Here is an 18,345-nt window from a genome sequence, read left to right as displayed (position 1 = left end):
GGCAGGATGGTGCGTCCGAGCAAGCCGGGGGGGGCATAAAATATTTCTGACAGTTTCAGCTATCCCAGGGGTATGTCCAGAGAGGGATATTGGCATAGCATGCAGGAAGGACCAGGAAAATGGGAAGGTAAAACGTGAGATGTTCACATCTGACAAATGCACCGATTGCCAAGGTGCAGCGGCAGAGGGGAGGCTGCGTGCTGGCCCTCCAGGGACTGCACCTTCAGCTCCCTCCTGCCATGGCTTTCAGTCACTTCCTCCTCCCGTGCTTGTTTAGGACCCTCTTTTCAGGATGCCTTCAATCACAGACATTTTTTTGCTGGTTGTCTGCAATGAAAAATAGCACGTTGTCACAGTTGCTGGCTACAGGAGGAGCAAGACCTCTGTTTAGGCTATGGGAAAGGGCCCTCTAGCACTGTCTGCCTTAAAAGTCATGCTTGCAGCTTGGAAATGAACTAAAACCACAGAAAAGCTCTCCAGAAAATACTGCTTGTACATTAAGTTTTGTTATTGTCCCCACATCCCTTTTAATCCTCAACCACAGCTTCGTACTGGAGGCTAGATATGCACAGAGGGCATTTTTCGTCTCGGTAGCAGTGGGATAGCAGGAATGTAAGCTTCCCTTTCAAGTCCAAAATCAAAGTATTGACAAACAGTAAGAGAGGGATGTGAGTTTTGAGGTTGTATCTTCCCTCAAAAAAGAAATCTGTCCAACTCAGGGACTTTTCCCAATACAGTTTTGTTTTTCTCACAGATTTGTTTGTATTGTTTTCCTTCCCTCCTCTCCATACAGGAAATAAGCCTACAGCTCTCTCATGCTTTAATATGCTTGTCATGCTGTCTGCAAAGACACATTTTGGATTGTTTGTGTTCTGCTCTTCACTTCTCAGCAATGCCTTTTCATGAACTGGCAGCTTGCAGTACAACTTTAGCAGTTTCACAGCATAGCAGTACTGCAAATGGAACTGTCTTGGACCTCTCATGCCTTCCTCTGGTGTCACACTGCCACAGTGATCTGGTTGCTGTCCTCTTGCAGGTGCCAAGCTTGCTTGCAGGAGCTATTCTGTGGTTCACAGTGTGGGTGAGGATGGGGTGGGTGCACACAGAGAAGGAGCATGTGGGGCTTCTGAGCAACCCTGGCTCTTGTATGGTCATTTACAGTCTGCAAGGGACTGAACCTAGATCATCCCTCAGGCCTTTTATTCCTATGATACGGTTCCTCTATTGCTGCTATTTTAAAATAACAAATGTTCTTTTCTTTTATTTTTTTTTCTTTTTCTTTTTTCCTCTTTAAGTCATAATGCAAGTGTTTAGCACAGTTTTCATTTCCTGAAGACAGAGCTTCCCCTTTCAAATCTGCTTTTCAAAAATGTGTCAACTCATTCCCTGGAAAAGTTTTTGTTTCAGTTTCCATTTGCTTTTCTGATGCTGGGTTTCCATAGAGTAGGAGAGTTTCATTTGTCAAAGACATTTCTGTTGCTTTCTTTTTCTCTTTCTTGTTTTTGTTTTTGTTATCCTACCTAAGACTGAGAAAAGAGTTACTTTACATGGCTGTCTACTTACCCAGCCTTGTCACAGGGGAGAAAGAGGCTAGTCATTTAGTCATTGTATGCCCTGCAAGTATGGAGATTGCAGGGCATGGGGTAAAGATACCAGAAAGGTTTCAGCAGGCACCTAAGGTGGCAGCAGCCTTCTCAGCAGCATGGCACTCCATGCACTTTCTGAGAGGGAATGGTGAGAGCAAAAGGTGAAACTGCTAACATAACCTGCTCAGAATTATTTCCCTGTGCAGCCCAAGTTTGAGGCCAGAAGCAGGAAGAAATGGAAATCTGGGTGTGCTAACATGCCTCAGCAGAACTAGATTGCTTCTGGTCCAGTTACTTTGAGCTCGATCAGATGGCTTTGCACCACAACATAGACCATACACGTTGCTTTGAAAAACCAGCTGCACAGCATCATCAGTCATTTTATTTGTTGCACAATGTTCTGGTTAAGAAAAAAAAAAGCAACGTATGCTAACCACTAGTGTTCATGGCAGCTGGGGTTCAGTCTTACAGAGGTCTACTAAGGAGAAAATGACTCATTGCTCAGGGACTTTTATTTTTATTTTTTTTATCCATCCTCATTGTACTGAGGTTGGGGAATTCCAGTGTGTTGAAACAAAAAAATCACGTTTTATTTCAGTACCACAAACTTATGAGATTTGCTGCATCCATTTTGAGATTTGTCTTGTTCAGCCCAGTTACATTAACTGACACTGAAGTCCTAACAACCTTGGTTTCTGGTGGCCAGATCCCTCGCTATAAGGGATCAAGCCAGATGCCAAGAAAACCCAGTGCTCACGTCAAGCAAATGCCAACATACCTTTAAGTGACATTTATGCCTTCCTAGGTGGGACATAGTGCAGGGAGCAGTCTGTCTACCAGGGGTTGTGAGAGAATGGAGCTTTCCTTCCTTCCCTTCTCAGCTGTATTTCTGCACAACCGCAGCCGAGGAAGTCAATATGGCACAGCCTACGCCAGTGCTGTGCTGCTTTGCCAAAAGGCAGACATTTTATTCTGTCACAATAATTTATTGCTGTATATGTGGAGTCTGGCCAAAAGCAGCAGCGAGCAGCACGCTGTCCCAGCATGTTAGATCACAAGGAACACTGCTGTGCCTTAATCAGCTTCTGCAGTTAGTCCATAGATGCCCAACTCAGGTGCATAGATATTAAACTGTCCAGCTACAGCTGCCTGAATGTTCTCCTTTGAAAAGCAGCACAGTGTAGGGATTTTGGCAGCATAGCCAGCAAATCAGTGTAATGTTAATGTGTTAGGTCATGTAGAAAATGCAGAAAGATTAGAAGCAAGAGGCTGCAAAGCTGGCGGGAAGGTTTTTCCAAGCACTTAGCATCTATGTGGTGTTTGAGAACTGAGGAAGAGCTGTGCATCCTGAACCAGGTCATGGCTCGGCAACAGAATAGGCTCAGTGGCTTTTGCACAGTTCACAAGTCTATAAAAGTCTAGCAGTTTTTGAAGCTACTAATGTAAACCCTGCTTTTCATTTCAACTTAGTACAACACACAGAACTGTGGCTGCATTTCCATCTGTTTTCAAGGGCTGGGTGCTGCCCTGGCAGGCACATTGCTCCTGCCAGCAGCATGACCTCTGGGAGCAGCCCTGCTGCAGCTGTGGACACGCAGCATTGCCCTGGGGTTGATTTCAAGCACCTGCTGGCATGCCTGTCCTGGCCTTTCCGCACCCTGGGGCCAGGTGGCAGCAATTGGACTTGTCCACACACCCCAGCTGACAACACTTGTTCAGCCAGGAGCAGCCTCAGGCAGGTCTTCTTGTGTTTTGGCTGATGCTTGGCACTTAACTGGAGATTCCCTCCTAGGGAATGGATGGAAGAGCCAAAGAAAAGGTTATCCTGTTAACAGGTGGATCTAGGAAAAAAAAATAAATAAATCAGGTTGTTCTAGGATGGTCTCCTTTTCTGCCAAAAGGTTTTGTGAGACTTTGCATGAATTGGTGTGGGAGCAGGAAAGGCTTTAACTACAAAGTAGCTCAGTACTGCTAGTCTTTGAATTGAGGAGCCCTCTTGAGATCTGTGATGAAAGACAGGTATGTTGTTCTGTTTGTTTTTTTTTTTTTTCCTTCTTCCCCAGGAGAATGATCTCCCTTTTTCACAGAATTTCTAGGTTGGAAGAGACCTCAAGATCATCAAGTCCAACCTCTGACCTAATGCTAACAGTCCCCACTAAACCATATCCCTAAGCTCTACATCTAAATGTCTTTTAAAGACCTCCAGGGATGGTGACTCCACCACTTCCCTGGGCAGCCTGTTCCAGTGTCTAACAACCCTTTCGGTAAAGAAGTTCTTCCTAACATCTAACCTAAAACTCCCCTTTTTGATTTACTGATTTGAATAAAATAAAACTTAAAGATGATATGTATAGATTACCTTGTAAGAAGGAAAAGAGAAGTCATGTGCTACTTGGATTTATTTATTTTATTAATGGTATTTTCATTGTACCAGTTCCTGCATTAGAAAAGATAATGTTGGCTGTTGCATGACTGGGTCTGGAGACTTTTACAGCTGGTGCAGGTTGCCTTCAAAAATCCATGTTTTTGTTGTGCTACACCAGCTCCTGTTTCTGCTTCCTTCAAGGGTTTTAACATCAAAATAGGCTTGAAGTCAGTGCAGATAATAAGGGAAATAATACTTTTACTTAACACTGGGGGATTTGACATAGAAAACTAATATAAATATACACACACACAGGTGCTTTCACACAAGGAAGAAATCACATTTACAACAGGGCAAAATGTGATTATATATTAATACTACATCGTACATTGCATAAACTCTTAACACTGGAGTTTTTACCTTCAAAAATGCAACTTTCCAGAACTTTAATGTAAGAAATCCATTTATTTGCATGCAGGACCACACATTTGGACTAAACCTTTCTGCCAATGACTAGTATTTTCTTTTTGTAGCAAGTCCTATAGTAGAAATCTTTGATTGCTACTGTTATTAACTAAGCCAGAACACTTATCCTCCCAGTTCTTAACAATCAAAATCAACAGGTAAGACTCTTTTAAAGGAAACACACCTCCACAAAAATCATAATTATTCCTCGTTTGTATTATAACTACCTTGAAACCTTCACACCTTAAAAGCCAAAAATGGCATTTAAAAGGTTTGTTAGCTGTAATACTTAAAAAATACTACTTCAGTCAGAAATAATTTTCAAATGACTCCGTGCTATGTCTCCTCCAAACTATCAGAATAGGTTTTACTTAGCTCAGCATTATCATGATAGGATTTCTCATCTTCCTGATGACAGGCTTTGCTTTGCTCAATATCATCATTATAAGATTGTCCGCCTTCCTGATTGCTAGAAACAACTGTCTTCAGCTTTTCCTCAATTTTATCAGCTACAGCACGCATTTTTAACATTCTCAGGCTGCTTAGTAGGGTTCCATAGGCTCCTTTTATCCCATGACTTTGATACCAGGCTTGAAACAGCTTAATCTTCTGTTCAAATGCATCATTAAAGTTGTCCTGCAAAACTTGATCAATGACAGGATCTGATATTTGGCGATAACGGACAAACTTCTTGACTTCTGGGAGTGTCATCTCCTCCACAATAATAGGGATATGGCTGCTCAGGTCAACATCTAGAAGCATAAAAGGAAATGAATGCTCTTGGCACTGAAATCTTACTGTTCTTTGTTTGTTTAAGCACCTATGCTTAGAGTTGATACTTTTTCTATACAAAACAGGCCAAGTTTCAGGTATTCATGACTCTGTATGCTTTATGTGTGATTTTGCAATATATTTCAGGTCTGCTTTTACACATTCCTACCAAATGAAGATAATTGAAATATCCAGGGTTGTAACCATATTGCTCTCTAGCATCTTAAAAAGAACTAAATTCCTTCTGTAACCTCTTCATTCCTCTCTATCATCCAAGCCTGGTCATGACTCCTGTACCTGTTTTGCTCTAAACAGTATTGGGAAATGTCCTGGAATGGGACAGGTTTTTTGTGATATAGCGTTGGAGCTTGTATTCGCTTCCTATGGGGTGTTACCACTGTGGTTTTGCCCTTGAACGTAAGGTAGGATTGTGTTTTTGTGATTCTACTGCTGGCTGTAGGGCTACTCCATTATTAAAATTATCCATGGTTTTAGAAATCCAGCTTGCTGCCTTCTGTTGTCTGTGCTGTAAGCAGAAAAGAAATCCATCTATTGTCAATTAGTAGTTGCTTCTTATACAACAGACCTGAGGCAAAAGGTGTGCCTTAACAAGCACATTATAAGCTGGCATTTCTTTAATAAGTGTTCAATGTTGTGCTGAGTGACAGCTCTAGGAAGTGGCATAGTCTACACAAAAATACCCTTTCTTTAGAGTAGGATTTACATGTTTGTATTTTGTTTATTCTACTAAATTTTGAAAAATTACCTGTCTCTTACCTGTATATACAAGTGGTATAATCTGAAAAGAGAGGAAAGCAAGAAATGAGTACATGACGTTTTTGTTAAGTACCAACCATGTATGAACAGATAAACATGGATAAACAGATGTCATGACACAGTTTTCTCGATGATTCCCCTATTCTATGAGCTAGGGAATCAGACTGGACACATTTTGACTTGGGAAGCTTGGGGAATCACCTCACAATTGCTATTGCCTAAAAATACACATGGGGAGCAGGTACCCTAGATCAGTGGAGGTATGATGCTTTGTAAGGTTTTCATCTTGGTCACGTAACTGAGCACAATGACAAACCCTGAAGAAATAACCCAGAATTTCTCTTACTTCTCCTGAGAATCCTTATGATTCATTGATCTCATAGAAGAGAGGCATGCATGTGCTCAGGCAGTACCAGGGTAATTTAAATGGAACAAAGTTCCCTTGTATCAAGCTGAGTTTTATCTGGTCTAAGCAATACCGCTTACTGTTAAAGGGTGTGTTTCAGCAGTGTTCTCCACGCAAGTAAGATCCTTACGTTTTCTCTTGCCTGAAACAGAAAAACACAAAACACTCTTAAAATCCAGGTCATTATATTCCTCTGGACTCCAAGAATATAAAATTACATCTGAGTAAGCAGCTGAATATCTTATTCAGAGTATGTTAGGAATAACGAAAAGGGGAATCACTTACAGAATATTAATAGTGCTCCAGATCCTACTAATAATAATATCACAGATATGACCACAGCTGCAATGCCCCATGATGGCATTCCTGTTGGAACATTGGAAACGTTACATGAAAGCTAAGCCAAGAAACACAATACAGCAATACACTTTTTTTTTTTTTTTAACAAGATTGCATCAGATTGTAGAGGCCCTTCTGTTGACTCCTGATGGCAGAAGATAGCACTTTGTTAAAGTCTTGACTATTGCGAGTCAACCGAGTCAACCGCAGAAAGGAGTAATAGCTCCTGTATCTCTACTGTGATCAGAAGAAAAGGGCAATCGTGCTTCATAGGTCAGTACAGGGCCCAGCAGATACAATCCCCTTAGCAGTCAGGAATCACTATGGGTCATTGTGTAAAACATGACAGTTGCAATAGCCTCTCAAAATACAGCAGATGCTAGACCATGCTAGGCTCTAAAGTGGTACCTTCCACTCTGCACACAGTGTCTGAAGTTGGAGTACATTCTTTTTCAACTGGGACACTTTCACATCTGCAGAAAAGAAGAGTTATTGTGGGATTTGTTTCCCTCTTTATAAAGTGTCAAGAGAGCAAATAAAAATCTTCTAATGCTTTTTGTTGGCTAAAGGAGTCCTATAACAAAATGTTAGAGTATAGAACTTAACAGGTATGAAAATAGTGTGGGGCGAAAAGTGTGGAAATGATTTTTTAGATGTAACAGGAGATCACAAAAAGGCAATAGGAAAACTTATACACTACATTAAATTATTTTGAAAATGCTATATAGAGTTGCTGGATGTAAACAGATTTTTAGGCATGCCTTTGGAAAGCTTGTATGCATGCAAGTTATTTTGACTGAGTTAAGCCAGCTGAACAAGCTAAGTGCAAAGGAAAACTAGTATATTTTCCCTCAGGTTAACATTATCTTAGCCCCAGTCTTGAAGCAGTCTGGAAATATGAGTGATAATATATTATCACTCTTATATTTAACAATGAAAACATAAACTTACGTGGTACATGGCTCGCAATGCGTAGTACATGGTACAGAACTACAAAAATAGTTCTCTGCACAGGCGCATTTTGTGTTCTGTTTTGTGTTACAATCCTCTTCAATCTGAAAACCTAAAACGAATTCTTAAAGTTTGTTAGTTTGAAAAAATAGGCCTCTGCTCACAAGCTCTTTTCAGACCAGTGTGTTTTTAGCTCTACCGCTGCCGGTACCGGAGACCCTTAGTAAGTAGAATGTAGCTTTTATAAGGAACCTTGCTGTGGGAGTACTGGAAACACAAGGATGGCAGAGAGAGACCTCTGCTGGCCGATATCTCGAAAAAACTGATCACACAACAAAGTACTTGCTAGAGGACTCGTTTGGCACTTACAAACTTGTCAGCTTCTTTTTCCCATAAGTATAAAGAAGGGACCACAAAAGATCGTGTACCTCATCTCTCAGCTTTACATCTGAGACAATTACTTTTTTGTCCCTGACAGATAGCAAGTTTTTATCTCTTCCTGAGAACCCTCAATAGGAAGTATTAAAACAAGTGTATTAATTTTCTCCTGTCCTCAATGTATAAAAGAGATCACTTTAAGAAAAAAATATTTCTGCATAAAGAATTTCTGTAAGTAGACTTATCTACTATGAAAGCTATTTTCATTGGTATATAGGACCAGAAGGGATTTTTTGAGTTAGCACATTCAGTGACCTGCTGTAACAGGAAAATGAATTCTCGAAAATTTGGTTAACTCCACTGCTAAACCAGTGCTGATGCCATTCATGAAAATACCAAACATGAATGATCCTAAGAACGGTTCTCTTCCTCCTGCTTAATATTTTCTACTAACTTCTCTTCAACAGCATTACTCGCATTATCCCATACAAAAGAGTCATCCCATTAGCTTTAACTAATTCTAATTAGTTTTGTACTAACTAGCTTCCTTTGTGGCACTGTACATAAACTGAATTGTTTCACTACAGTAATCTTCATTACCCATCTAAAAATGCTTGTTATAGTAGCTAATGTAAAGCTAACTACATATAAAGCTAACTTTATATTCCTAAAGGTGTTCTGAGAACAACCATACTGGAGTTAAGAGCTGTCTCTCTGGTTACTAAACTGTATTTTGGATATGAAGAATGCAGAACTATCATTCTGCAAGTTCAGCTATACTAGAACTACAGGACACCTGGTGAAACTGGTAGGAGATCAGTTTAATGGATTTAAAAAAAAAAAAAAAAAATCTATGCTGGGTATTTATGCATTGGATAGTGAATTCCTGGAACCTGGTGTCCCCCAACAGGCACAAAGGGCTCATAAATGGATTATAATTGACTATGTGGAGGTGAACTTTCTAATGTTCCCTCCCATAAATGTGGATGCTAGGAGACTTTGCAGGGAACAGAACACAGAAATTAGGTTTGTGGGTGTATTTTTTTTCTTTAAATAGCATCTCTTGCTCACCAAATACTGGGATGGTGGGACCACTGGCCTGACCCACTAAGGCACGCCACATAGTTTGCCTTATAGTTTTGTGATTTGATCCTATATCCCACAAAGCACACTGGATGTATCAAAAACACCACTCTGTCAGCTCCAGAAATTTTAGATATTATCTATTACTTGAGAGAATACAAAAGAAATCACTGGGAATGCTCCCTTCTCTGCTTCTTACAACACCCTTTTTCTTTTAAATAGAGGATGAACAAGAGAGAGCAAGCTTTCCTTCACTGATCCTAACCAGTCTGTATAAGGTCTCCTTTTCAAGGAGAAAAGCCCGTGTTCAAAACTGAATGTCTTTGGGAAAACAAAGCTGATTCTTATGTCCTAGTTCACATCTCCACCATAACTTTGAAAACTATCTAGTAAGACAAATTTTTTGTTAGATCAAGTTATGTACTTAATGAGGGCGTGTGAGGACAAAAGAGGCTTTTGGGAACACAAGACCTCAGAACTTACAAGCTATTGGTATCCTCAGGGCTGATAAAGAAAATAAGGTGTAGAATCCTGTCTTTTTCTTTTTTTCCAACTGCATTATCAGTGAACTTACTGAGAGATGCTACTTGTCATGCTGGCCACAAGTAGGCTACTACATACCAAATAAATGCATTATCTGTAGGGTCCTTCAATATAACTCCTAAAATATTACAGTGCTTGTGAGACAGGAACATATCATAATCCAAAGTTGAGGCTGGTGAAGAAGCATTAACTACTGTAAATCCAACTAGCAACATCAGGGTATCTTGGAACAGGTGGGTTATCTGCCTCTGTGCAAAGTAAAGAAAGATGCCGTAGAGGCAAGTGTGGAAAGAGGTGGGATGTTACTCTCCAAACGTTTCCTAGCTGAGCAAAGGCAGATATAAGGAGAAATAATAGACCAACATAGCTTGTTCTTCATCCTTTTTTGTACTTAACAAAAAGAAACTAGAGGATAAACGTATGACTTTGTAATAAAGTCCTCCATATCTTACTACTAAAACAATTTACTCTGCATGCTATCCATTGCTCGTGAATTACGGAGACTTTTCAGTTCAATCTTGTCTCATGTAAGACTCACTGCTATTTCTATAAACATACCAAACTCGCTGTCACATGAAGCACATCTCTTACACTTGTCCTCTTTATTGGCATGATCCATGTACTCTCCAGGTTTACATGATACACAGTGTTCTCCAATGTTTGTTGGACAGTCAATATTTTTAATGTAACCTGTAGAGACAGAGAAACACGAATAAGATTTATACCTTCGGACAAAAGCCATCAGCTGTAACACCTCTATCAGGTTTTAGTTTTAATCCCTAATACCTTTTGATTTACAAATACAAACAGAATCCATATTCTTTATGCATACATATGTGTTTTTCAGGATGGTAGTATACATCAAGTTCTGATTATCCTTCCCTCTTCCTCCAATTTATTACTGGAGGAGAACACACCATACAAAATTGAATGTGTAAAACTCAAAAACCCATGAATGCATGGAGTATCTTGTTGGCAAAACCCTGTGTTTGCACTTTTAAAAACTTTTTGAAAGCTGTATTAAGTAATATAGGATTATTTTTTTTTCTGTCATGAGCATGTAATGTGTGAACTGCTATCTGTGGTGAGAAGTTATTGGTGCACTGAGCTCAAGAAATACTTTTGAAGCGTCTGATGTCCTGTAATAGAGAAAGATATGGTTGGACAGAAGCACTGCAACCAGAAAGCCACAGCATGCCATGTAGCTATCTTAGCAAAAAGCAGTTGTGCATGTTGTGGTTTCCACTTTTAAAGGCTGTCTTGAAAAGTCGTCATACTCACCAGGTTCGCATTTCTTGCAACACTGACCATTTAAATCGTACTCATCCTCAGTACATTTAATTTCCCTCTTAGCAATGATCCTCTTTCTTGTAATAGATCTGTTGTATGCTACATGTATGGGATGTTCAGTATCACTTTTACACTCTGCTTCAATAATTAAGACAGCCACCTAGGAGAGAAGAACATCAAATTATACAAGAAACTGTCAAGGACTGTAGGTGCATGTTACTACTAGCACAGAGCTACATCAGCATTGTCATTCCGTTACTAAAAATATTCATAGAAATATTACAAAAAATATTCACAAAAATGAATATTACATTAAAATATTCATATTCACCCCCTACTGAAGTTCTCGTTCTCACTTTGTTTTCCAATTCAATTATTTTTTTCCTTAGCAGATGATGCCTATATAGTTCTAAAAGAATATAATTCATCTTCCAAACTAATTTATGCTGCTGTTCCATTTCTTTGAATGCATTCTCAAGTTAAATTGTATGATGCTTTTTTTCTCCTATTTTACTAGTCAATAGTAACTTTACTAGCAATCACTGTCCCCTCTCTTCATAGTAAAAAAAAAAAAAAAAAGTACTGTGTACCAGAGAGAGGCCAAACTACTATTCCTGTTTCTCTTTTGGGTGTAAAGAGGGAAAGAGAAGGATGGATCTACCATGATTTACGTTACTCTTCACAATAGTTTGTGGGAAATTCTGTAGATGACTTGCATGCGCTAAGTATGACATGTCTCCTGTCTACATAGCAGAGCTATGTAATGAGCTGACAGCTCGTTGGCTGGAGAACTAGGTTCCATCCCAGAAATACTATTATGCAGAAGAGTTAAATGAAAACTTGCCTGTAGTTAGCCCAGTTTCTGCTGATATTATGGACTGATTTGAACATTTTGACCTTTTTATTTTTCTGATACTATCTGTGTGGAGTTGTAACAGGAAAAAAAATAAGACAGTCCTTGCCTTGAAGTGTTCTCAGTCTTAACTGCAAACTTAAGCTCTATATTTGCTGTTCTTGCTCCTCCTTTAATTACAGAATACTGTTTTCTAATTCACAATAGACATAAAAATATAAATTATGAGGGGAAGGGGAAAATAATGCCTGGAAACAAAAGGACCAGTGCTATTGTCCTTGGCAAAATGAAAGAACAGGCCAGTTATGAAGGAGAGGGATAGGGTCCCTTTTTTCAGAAAGGGATTAGAGGGTAATGAGACACAATAAAATGTGTAGTCTTCATACCCATGGCACAGTGGATGGGCTACAGAAGTCCTGCTAATCACACATTTGCTTGCATTTTAAATCAGTATGAAAAATACCTTAACTTGAATAATTGACTATATGAAAGAAGTTAATTCTGAATGGTTAGCTTACATTTGACTTGCAGCTTAATACAAACTGGACTGTGTTTATTAATGCTGACAGCAAAGGACATGCTATATACATATTTAAGCAACTTTCTCCTGTTTTGAAAACTGGTTATTTTTACTGTTAGACTTTTATTTACTTATTTTCTGTGACAGAGGGTGATATTTAATCGTTGGTTCATTCAGTCTTCATGAAGTTGTGTGAAACTGTTTGGATGCCCGCTGTAACTGTAGCTAGATGTAGAAAACTCTTGTAGTTATCGGAACTTGCTGAAAAAGAGAGGGTTGTATTTCCAGCTGCACACCACCTCTGGGAGCCAGGCCTGGACGGCAGCCCTGTGGGGCGGCTGCCATCCAGCCTAGCTTGGCTTTCCCTGGATGAGGGTGAAGCCCCTTGCCTCTGCTCCTCCGCCACGTGTAGGGATGGGAGGGGATGGTTGCACTGTCTCTCGAGCTGAACCAGGAGCATTGTGACACCCCGACTGGAGTGAGGGTCTGGGAACAGGGTGGAGAGGCCTGGGCCGGTGGCTCTGGCAACCCCAAGGCAGCCATCACAGCCCCAGAAAGCCCGATGGTGCCAGGCTTTCCATCCCACGTGCAGGTGCGTGGCTGGGGCACGTGGAGGGCAGATGTGAGCAGCACTCACAGCATAAGGAAGTCGGTGGGGAAGTGACTGCTCAGTCTCTCCCCTCTGATGGAGGAACTGTGACTCAGCGGGGACAAGTGGCACAGCACCGACCTGCTCCCGAGCACACAGCCAGCGCTCGGAGGTGCCTGCCCGCTTCTTGCCACCCTTTACCCTGCCGCAGCACTAGGCTGGTTCCTTCCTCCTCATCTGCCCTTGCCCGGCACCCAGCCAAGCTCTGTGCCCACTGGGGAGCTACCCACCCTGCTCTGGCACATGCATCTTCCACATCAGAGCTGTGAAGCAGCACCTGTGGCTTTTGGGGAGTAAAGAGGAGACTCGGAGCTATGCTAGTGTAACGAAAATGTATAGAGAATTGTGTAGGAAAGAGGGTAAAATTAAAGAAAAAAAAACAACACTCTTTCTAAATGACTATTATGAATAAAACTTAGTACAATTGCTTCTAGGGTCTGCTCAACCATGTGCGTGCATGGACAAGCTTCCCTCGAGCAAAACTCAAGCTTACATTGACAAGCTATGCTGACAGAGTTAGGAGGGAAGCAGTGTGGTGGTTGGTGGTTAGTTTTTTTGTTTGTTTATTTGTTTTGGATGGAAGCCCTCCACTGTCACTTGTAGAGGTGAACTTCCTGGTACACTTAGAAGAAGTGGGGAACATTTCTCAGAAATTGACTTTTAAGCAGCCCCAACAGCCTACATAGCTTCAGCTTGTAAAGTCTCCCTGCAGTGCTTTCTTGCATAAGGAATAATAAGAAAACTTTTGGAGATTTTAGCTTTCAAAGTAATACCCTAATTTTAAAAAAAACTTTCTCCTCCTGTATTTTCACCCTCTTAAAATCATTCAATTTGCTATACAAAAGTGTTGGTCTGCCCTTTCATATAGGAAAAAAAGTCAGTAGTCATTTAGCTTCCGGAGCATACCTCAATTCCCCTCTTTGCTGTTGCTGAGCAGCAAGTGCTACTAGCGGAAAGCATTGCAGGGGTTTTCAGAGGCAGGGGTGATAGGTACTTTTTTATGATGAGTATATTTAAAGGGAGGCTGTGCATTTTCAGTCCAAAATGACTCACAGAGGGTCTGTTCTACCTTTCTCATAGTAAACTAAAAACTGTTGTCAAACCTAAAGATGGAGTGAACTGAGCAGCCCATAGGAGTAGAAGCAATCAGGGGTATCTAACCTTAGCAGAATCCGTAAGAATTATCACATTGGCACTATTTTTTTGGTTTCACTCATTTTGCATTGCTTTTCAAATGCCTAAGCATTTGAGTGAGACATTTCTATGTTTTCTCTCCCCTCCTTTCCTTCCTTCTTAGAGCATCCTTAAATGCTATCAGTAACAGGCATCTGCTAAGGAGATGTAGAAAACCTGGCTTCATCTGTGCTCCCAGGGCAGCGACAGGAGCTTTATTTTCCTGCAAGTCACGTGATTTTGGGACTCTGTCCTCAAATTCTTTCTGCATCCGAGTATTCTTCATAATGGGTCAACGTCCTTGGATGCAAACCTTTCAGCAGACTCATCTTGTGGGGCTGTAAGATCACTTTGGAAGCGTGTGAATATGTTATTTGCATAAAGGCCTTTTGAGAGCTTTACAACATTTCACCCTCTAAGTAAAAAATCCTCTCTTTCTCCTGTTACCTCTACATTTGACTTTTGTCAGCTGATTCTCCCATAAATGCCTACAGATGAGAAGGGTGATGCCTTCAGCACTCGGTGGCCTTTTTTTTCCTCCAACATTTATTATATGGGGTAATGTGCATTAGTTCATCGGGGCTTTCTAAGTGGTTTAAAAAAAAAAAACAAAAAACACAAAACAAACGGGTGTGGGAGGATTTTTCTTGCTCTTTTGAATAATGGGAGCTAAGAAAAACTTGTTTTCTAATTTTTGATTTGCTTCTGGTATTTCTTTGGCAAATGGTTGCTAGTTAGCTCAATTTTAATACAGTTTTCCATGTAATTATTTTCCCTTGTGCTAACCCCTTTCAGGATGGCTTCATCAGAGAAATGAATTTACACTGCTAGTTAAGAGGACTCTCTACTTAGTTTTTCTAGTATGACATTCATTTCGGCCTCCGCTATCTTTAGGATCAATTTTTCCCCATCTATTTTTTCTCCCACAAAGGCGGAAGATGGTAGTTAGCACCAAAATAGCCATTAAAAACAGTATGTCTTTACATTCTAAAGTCTTTTATAAGAAGGACTAAGTGCAGTTCTGTTTTCTGAAGCCTAGCAATGAGAGTTGGTATTTCCCCACAGATAGAAGCATCGTAGCCTCCTGAAATTTTAAGTGAGGTTCATGGGTTCAGTGCCTGCAAGACTAATAACCCTCAGTTACTGTCATGTCTTAAAGTAATTGTCCAAATTCAGTCCATTACTATTTCACATCTCAGCTGTCTCACGTGCAATTCACAGCAGTATAATGGGGGATAAGGATACTATGGTTGGTTGGTTGTTTTTAATTTTGTGCTTTTAGGAGCACTGTGCTAATAAACACTATTAAATTAAATACTATTAAATACTATACTATTGAATTAAAGAGACTTGGAACAGTATTAACAGCTTCCACCTCAATTTGATGATATTGTGGCTGAGGGTGAGTAAGAGATGGACAGAACAGAAATTACAAACTTTTCCCCCTTTTCCTTTTGTAACATGATACGATTTGCTTGTAGCTTCTTTCTCTTTGCTCAGTGAGTTGCCTCAAATATAAAGACAGTTAACTGTGGAAACACGAGCAGATAAGCATTTTCAGAATTGGAGTGCTTATACTCTTCACTCGAGTCTTGGGTCATCCCACGGCTTTATGGCTGCCTATATGTATACATTTAAAATGTGCGTTAGTCCTGTGGGAAATAAGAAATAAGGGTCAGCATAGTAAAGTAGGAGTCCTGTTTCCAAAGGCATGTCTTCTTCCAGAAGACTGCCTGCTTTGTAAATAATTCCATCAGAACTTTACGAAGTATTTATGTAACATTTCACTGTCTTGCGGTGGCCTGTTCCTCTACATCATCTCTGAATGGTATGTGGTTTTGTGGCCTGTTTTACAGGGCAAAGTTAGATGTTCTCTAGCTATATAGGCCATTGCTGTATTGCTCTGCAACTGCTTCTACCTCGGCGCACTATGGAGTTGCTTGCAAAATTGAGGTTTAATTCAACAATCTACTTTCACGTTCTGGATTAATCAACTGAGCAAGTCAAATGTTGTCCAGGTTTACTGATTTTATAAGTAGTGGAACAACATACTGTTAAACATATATATATATATGTATATGTATATATATATATGTATACATATATATATTCAGTAGAATGCATTTGGGAGAGCTGCAGTCTTTCCAAAGGGTAGCAAAACTTGGAAACAATTGGAACGTAAGAATAGGAATGATCTTTCTTTTCTGGGAGTAGGTAAGAGAAGGTGTTTTTATCTTAATTTATGTTCTGAGTAGTTCTAAGATACTGAACTAGACTGACACTTCTGCCAGTTGTTTGCTGCTCCCATACAGGGACAGATAATAAACAGTTCCCTCAGCAGCTCAAAATTCTTCTTTGTATTTATACCCTGGTGCTTTGTGCAGAACCTTATAAATCACTTTGTTTATGACGGGTTGCATCTCAAATCAGATGAGGCACTGAATAACTTCTGCCTGACCACCAGCACATAACCTGCCTCCCCCCAGGCGGCCACTGCTCACTAGCGGTGTAACCACACTGTGACGCCTCTTGCAGTGGGAATCCCAGCAAGTTCTTGGAGGAGGCGAGGAGCGAGGCTGGGGGCACAACCTGTACCCCAGGCACATGCAGGGCTCGGCTCTGCTACGGCACAGGGATCGCTGCCACGGGCAGGGTCCCTGCTCACCCTCTGCTGCCCGTGCCAGGGTCTCTGGCCAAGGAGCCCTGCTGCTGGAGCTCTAGAGGCCCTAGACCTGGAGCTCTAACCCACCTGTACTGCAGCACCTCCTTACCTCCCTCGCTGGCAGCAGCCCTCCGCAACGGGAGCGATAACCAACAAACTCAGCCGGGTGACCCGAGCCCCGAAGCTGCCGAGCCTCGTCCCGAGCGAGAGGAAGGCCCTGCCCCGCTGCCGGTAAACGCCCGCACTTCACCGTGCTCAGCCTCGCCTGCCTCTCCAGCCCTCCCTGCCTCGCTGCTGGCAGGGGGCCAGAGCTCAGCTGTTCGCTTGGGGCTGCCGGCACGGCCCTGCCCGGCCCTGCCGGGCTCTCCTCGGGGCCGAGAGCCCTCAGCAGCCGGCCCCGGCTGCTGCACGGCGCCCGCTGCCCTCCTGCTGCCCTCCTGCTCCAGCTGCGGCAGCGGAGAGCACAGCTCGGGGGATCGTAAAATTAAACAAACAAAACAACCGCGCGCACCACCAGACTTAAGCAATTCGCCTCAATTGCAGCTAAAAGAAGTTTCCCTGTCACCGACCGGCCGCCCCGCAGCGCCCCGTCCCCGCCCCGCTGCCCGGCGGCCACTTACGAGGAGCAGGGCGAGGAGTCCCCGGGCCATGCCCCAGCGCCGTCCCGCAGCCACCGGCGAAGCGAAAGCGCCGCGGCTCCTGCCGGGCTCCTCCCATGTTGGTAAACACGAGGCGGGCCCGCCGGGGAGCGGAGGGGCCTGGCGGAGGCGGGCGCCGTCCTTGCCCCGCCGAGGGAGGCAGCCGGGACCGGGCTGGGCGCTGTGAGGGTCCCCGAGGCAGCCCCCTTCCTGCAGCCCCCCGCCGAGGGCACTGTCTCTCTGCGGGAGATGCCGGGTTTGGGGCAGGGAATCCTCAATCCGCAGGCATTTGGGGCAGGCTGAGCTCATCAAAAGGCGGCTGCGGCTTTGTAGCTAGCTTTAGCCACTTTGTTTTCTGCAAACTTTTAGTGGTTTGAAGTGCCAGGAGCTTGCTGGCCTCCTCGGTAGCGTTAGGAGTAACAGGGCGCTGTCAGTTATCGACGCATTTCTTGATATTTCACATGATGCCATTGCCCCGAGAAGGCCATGGTTTTAACTGAGCTGGCGCTTTCGTTTTAAGCACCGTTTCTCCGTAGTTTGTGAATCACCTTTGGATTTTCTGTTGGCGTGGCTCCTACCTGCAGATAAACTCGATACCTTCAGATAAGCTGAGTTCATATATCATCAAAAAACAGCGTCTGGTTTAAATATTTCGGGCTTTTTAATCACTTCCGCATAAAACTAGGAGGTGACACCATAGTGACCCAGCGTTGGAGATGACGCCTTCAGAGTATCCTGTAACAACCAGCTCTTTTCCTTCCCATGTGGCAGTATGGAGTACGGCGGGGAGAAACCTGTCCTTGGTGCAGTACCTGTGTTGCATGCCTGCAGGCCAAACCCAAACTGGTACATGCTCAAGGCTGGTGAACCCAAGGCTGTTAATTTTAATGGAAGTT

General features: G+C 42.2%; 1 protein-coding gene across 1 annotated transcript; it reads right to left on the bottom strand.

Annotated features, from left to right (window-relative positions):
- Positions 1–3,610: 3,610 nt before the first annotated feature.
- FAS (Fas cell surface death receptor) lies at positions 3,611–17,763 on the bottom strand. The gene is made up of 9 exons (XM_068687914.1): positions 17,432–17,763; positions 10,946–11,114; positions 10,223–10,354; positions 7,661–7,772; positions 7,118–7,182; positions 6,656–6,736; positions 6,451–6,512; positions 5,965–5,986; positions 3,611–5,168 (listed from the first exon to the last, which is right to left on the bottom strand). The coding sequence occupies exons 1-9, from the start codon at positions 17,756–17,758 to the stop codon at positions 4,753–4,755; spliced, it is 1,386 nt and encodes a 461-aa protein (XP_068544015.1). The 5' UTR covers positions 17,759–17,763; the 3' UTR covers positions 3,611–4,752.
- Between the last annotated feature and the right edge of the window lie 582 nt (positions 17,764–18,345).

Source organism: Anas acuta, chromosome 7, assembly GCF_963932015.1.
Source record: "Anas acuta chromosome 7, bAnaAcu1.1, whole genome shotgun sequence".
Lineage (NCBI taxonomy): Eukaryota > Metazoa > Chordata > Aves > Anseriformes > Anatidae > Anas > Anas acuta.
This window is presented reverse-complemented; position numbering and strand designations above follow the sequence as displayed.

Bases quoted from the DNA above. Each gene is read 5' to 3' on its own strand.
- FAS (XM_068687914.1), bottom strand. From the start codon at position 17,758: ATGAGCTCAGCCTGCCCCAAATGCCTGCGGATTGAGGATTCCCTGCCC. The intron at 11,115-17,431 runs GTAAGTGGCCGC...CTTCTCTCCTAG, and splicing joins GACTCCTCGCCCTGCTCCTC to GTGGCTGTCTTAATTATTGA. The intron at 10,355-10,945 runs GTGAGTATGACG...CTGTCTCTACAG, and splicing joins TTGCAAGAAATGCGAACCTG to GTTACATTAAAAATATTGAC.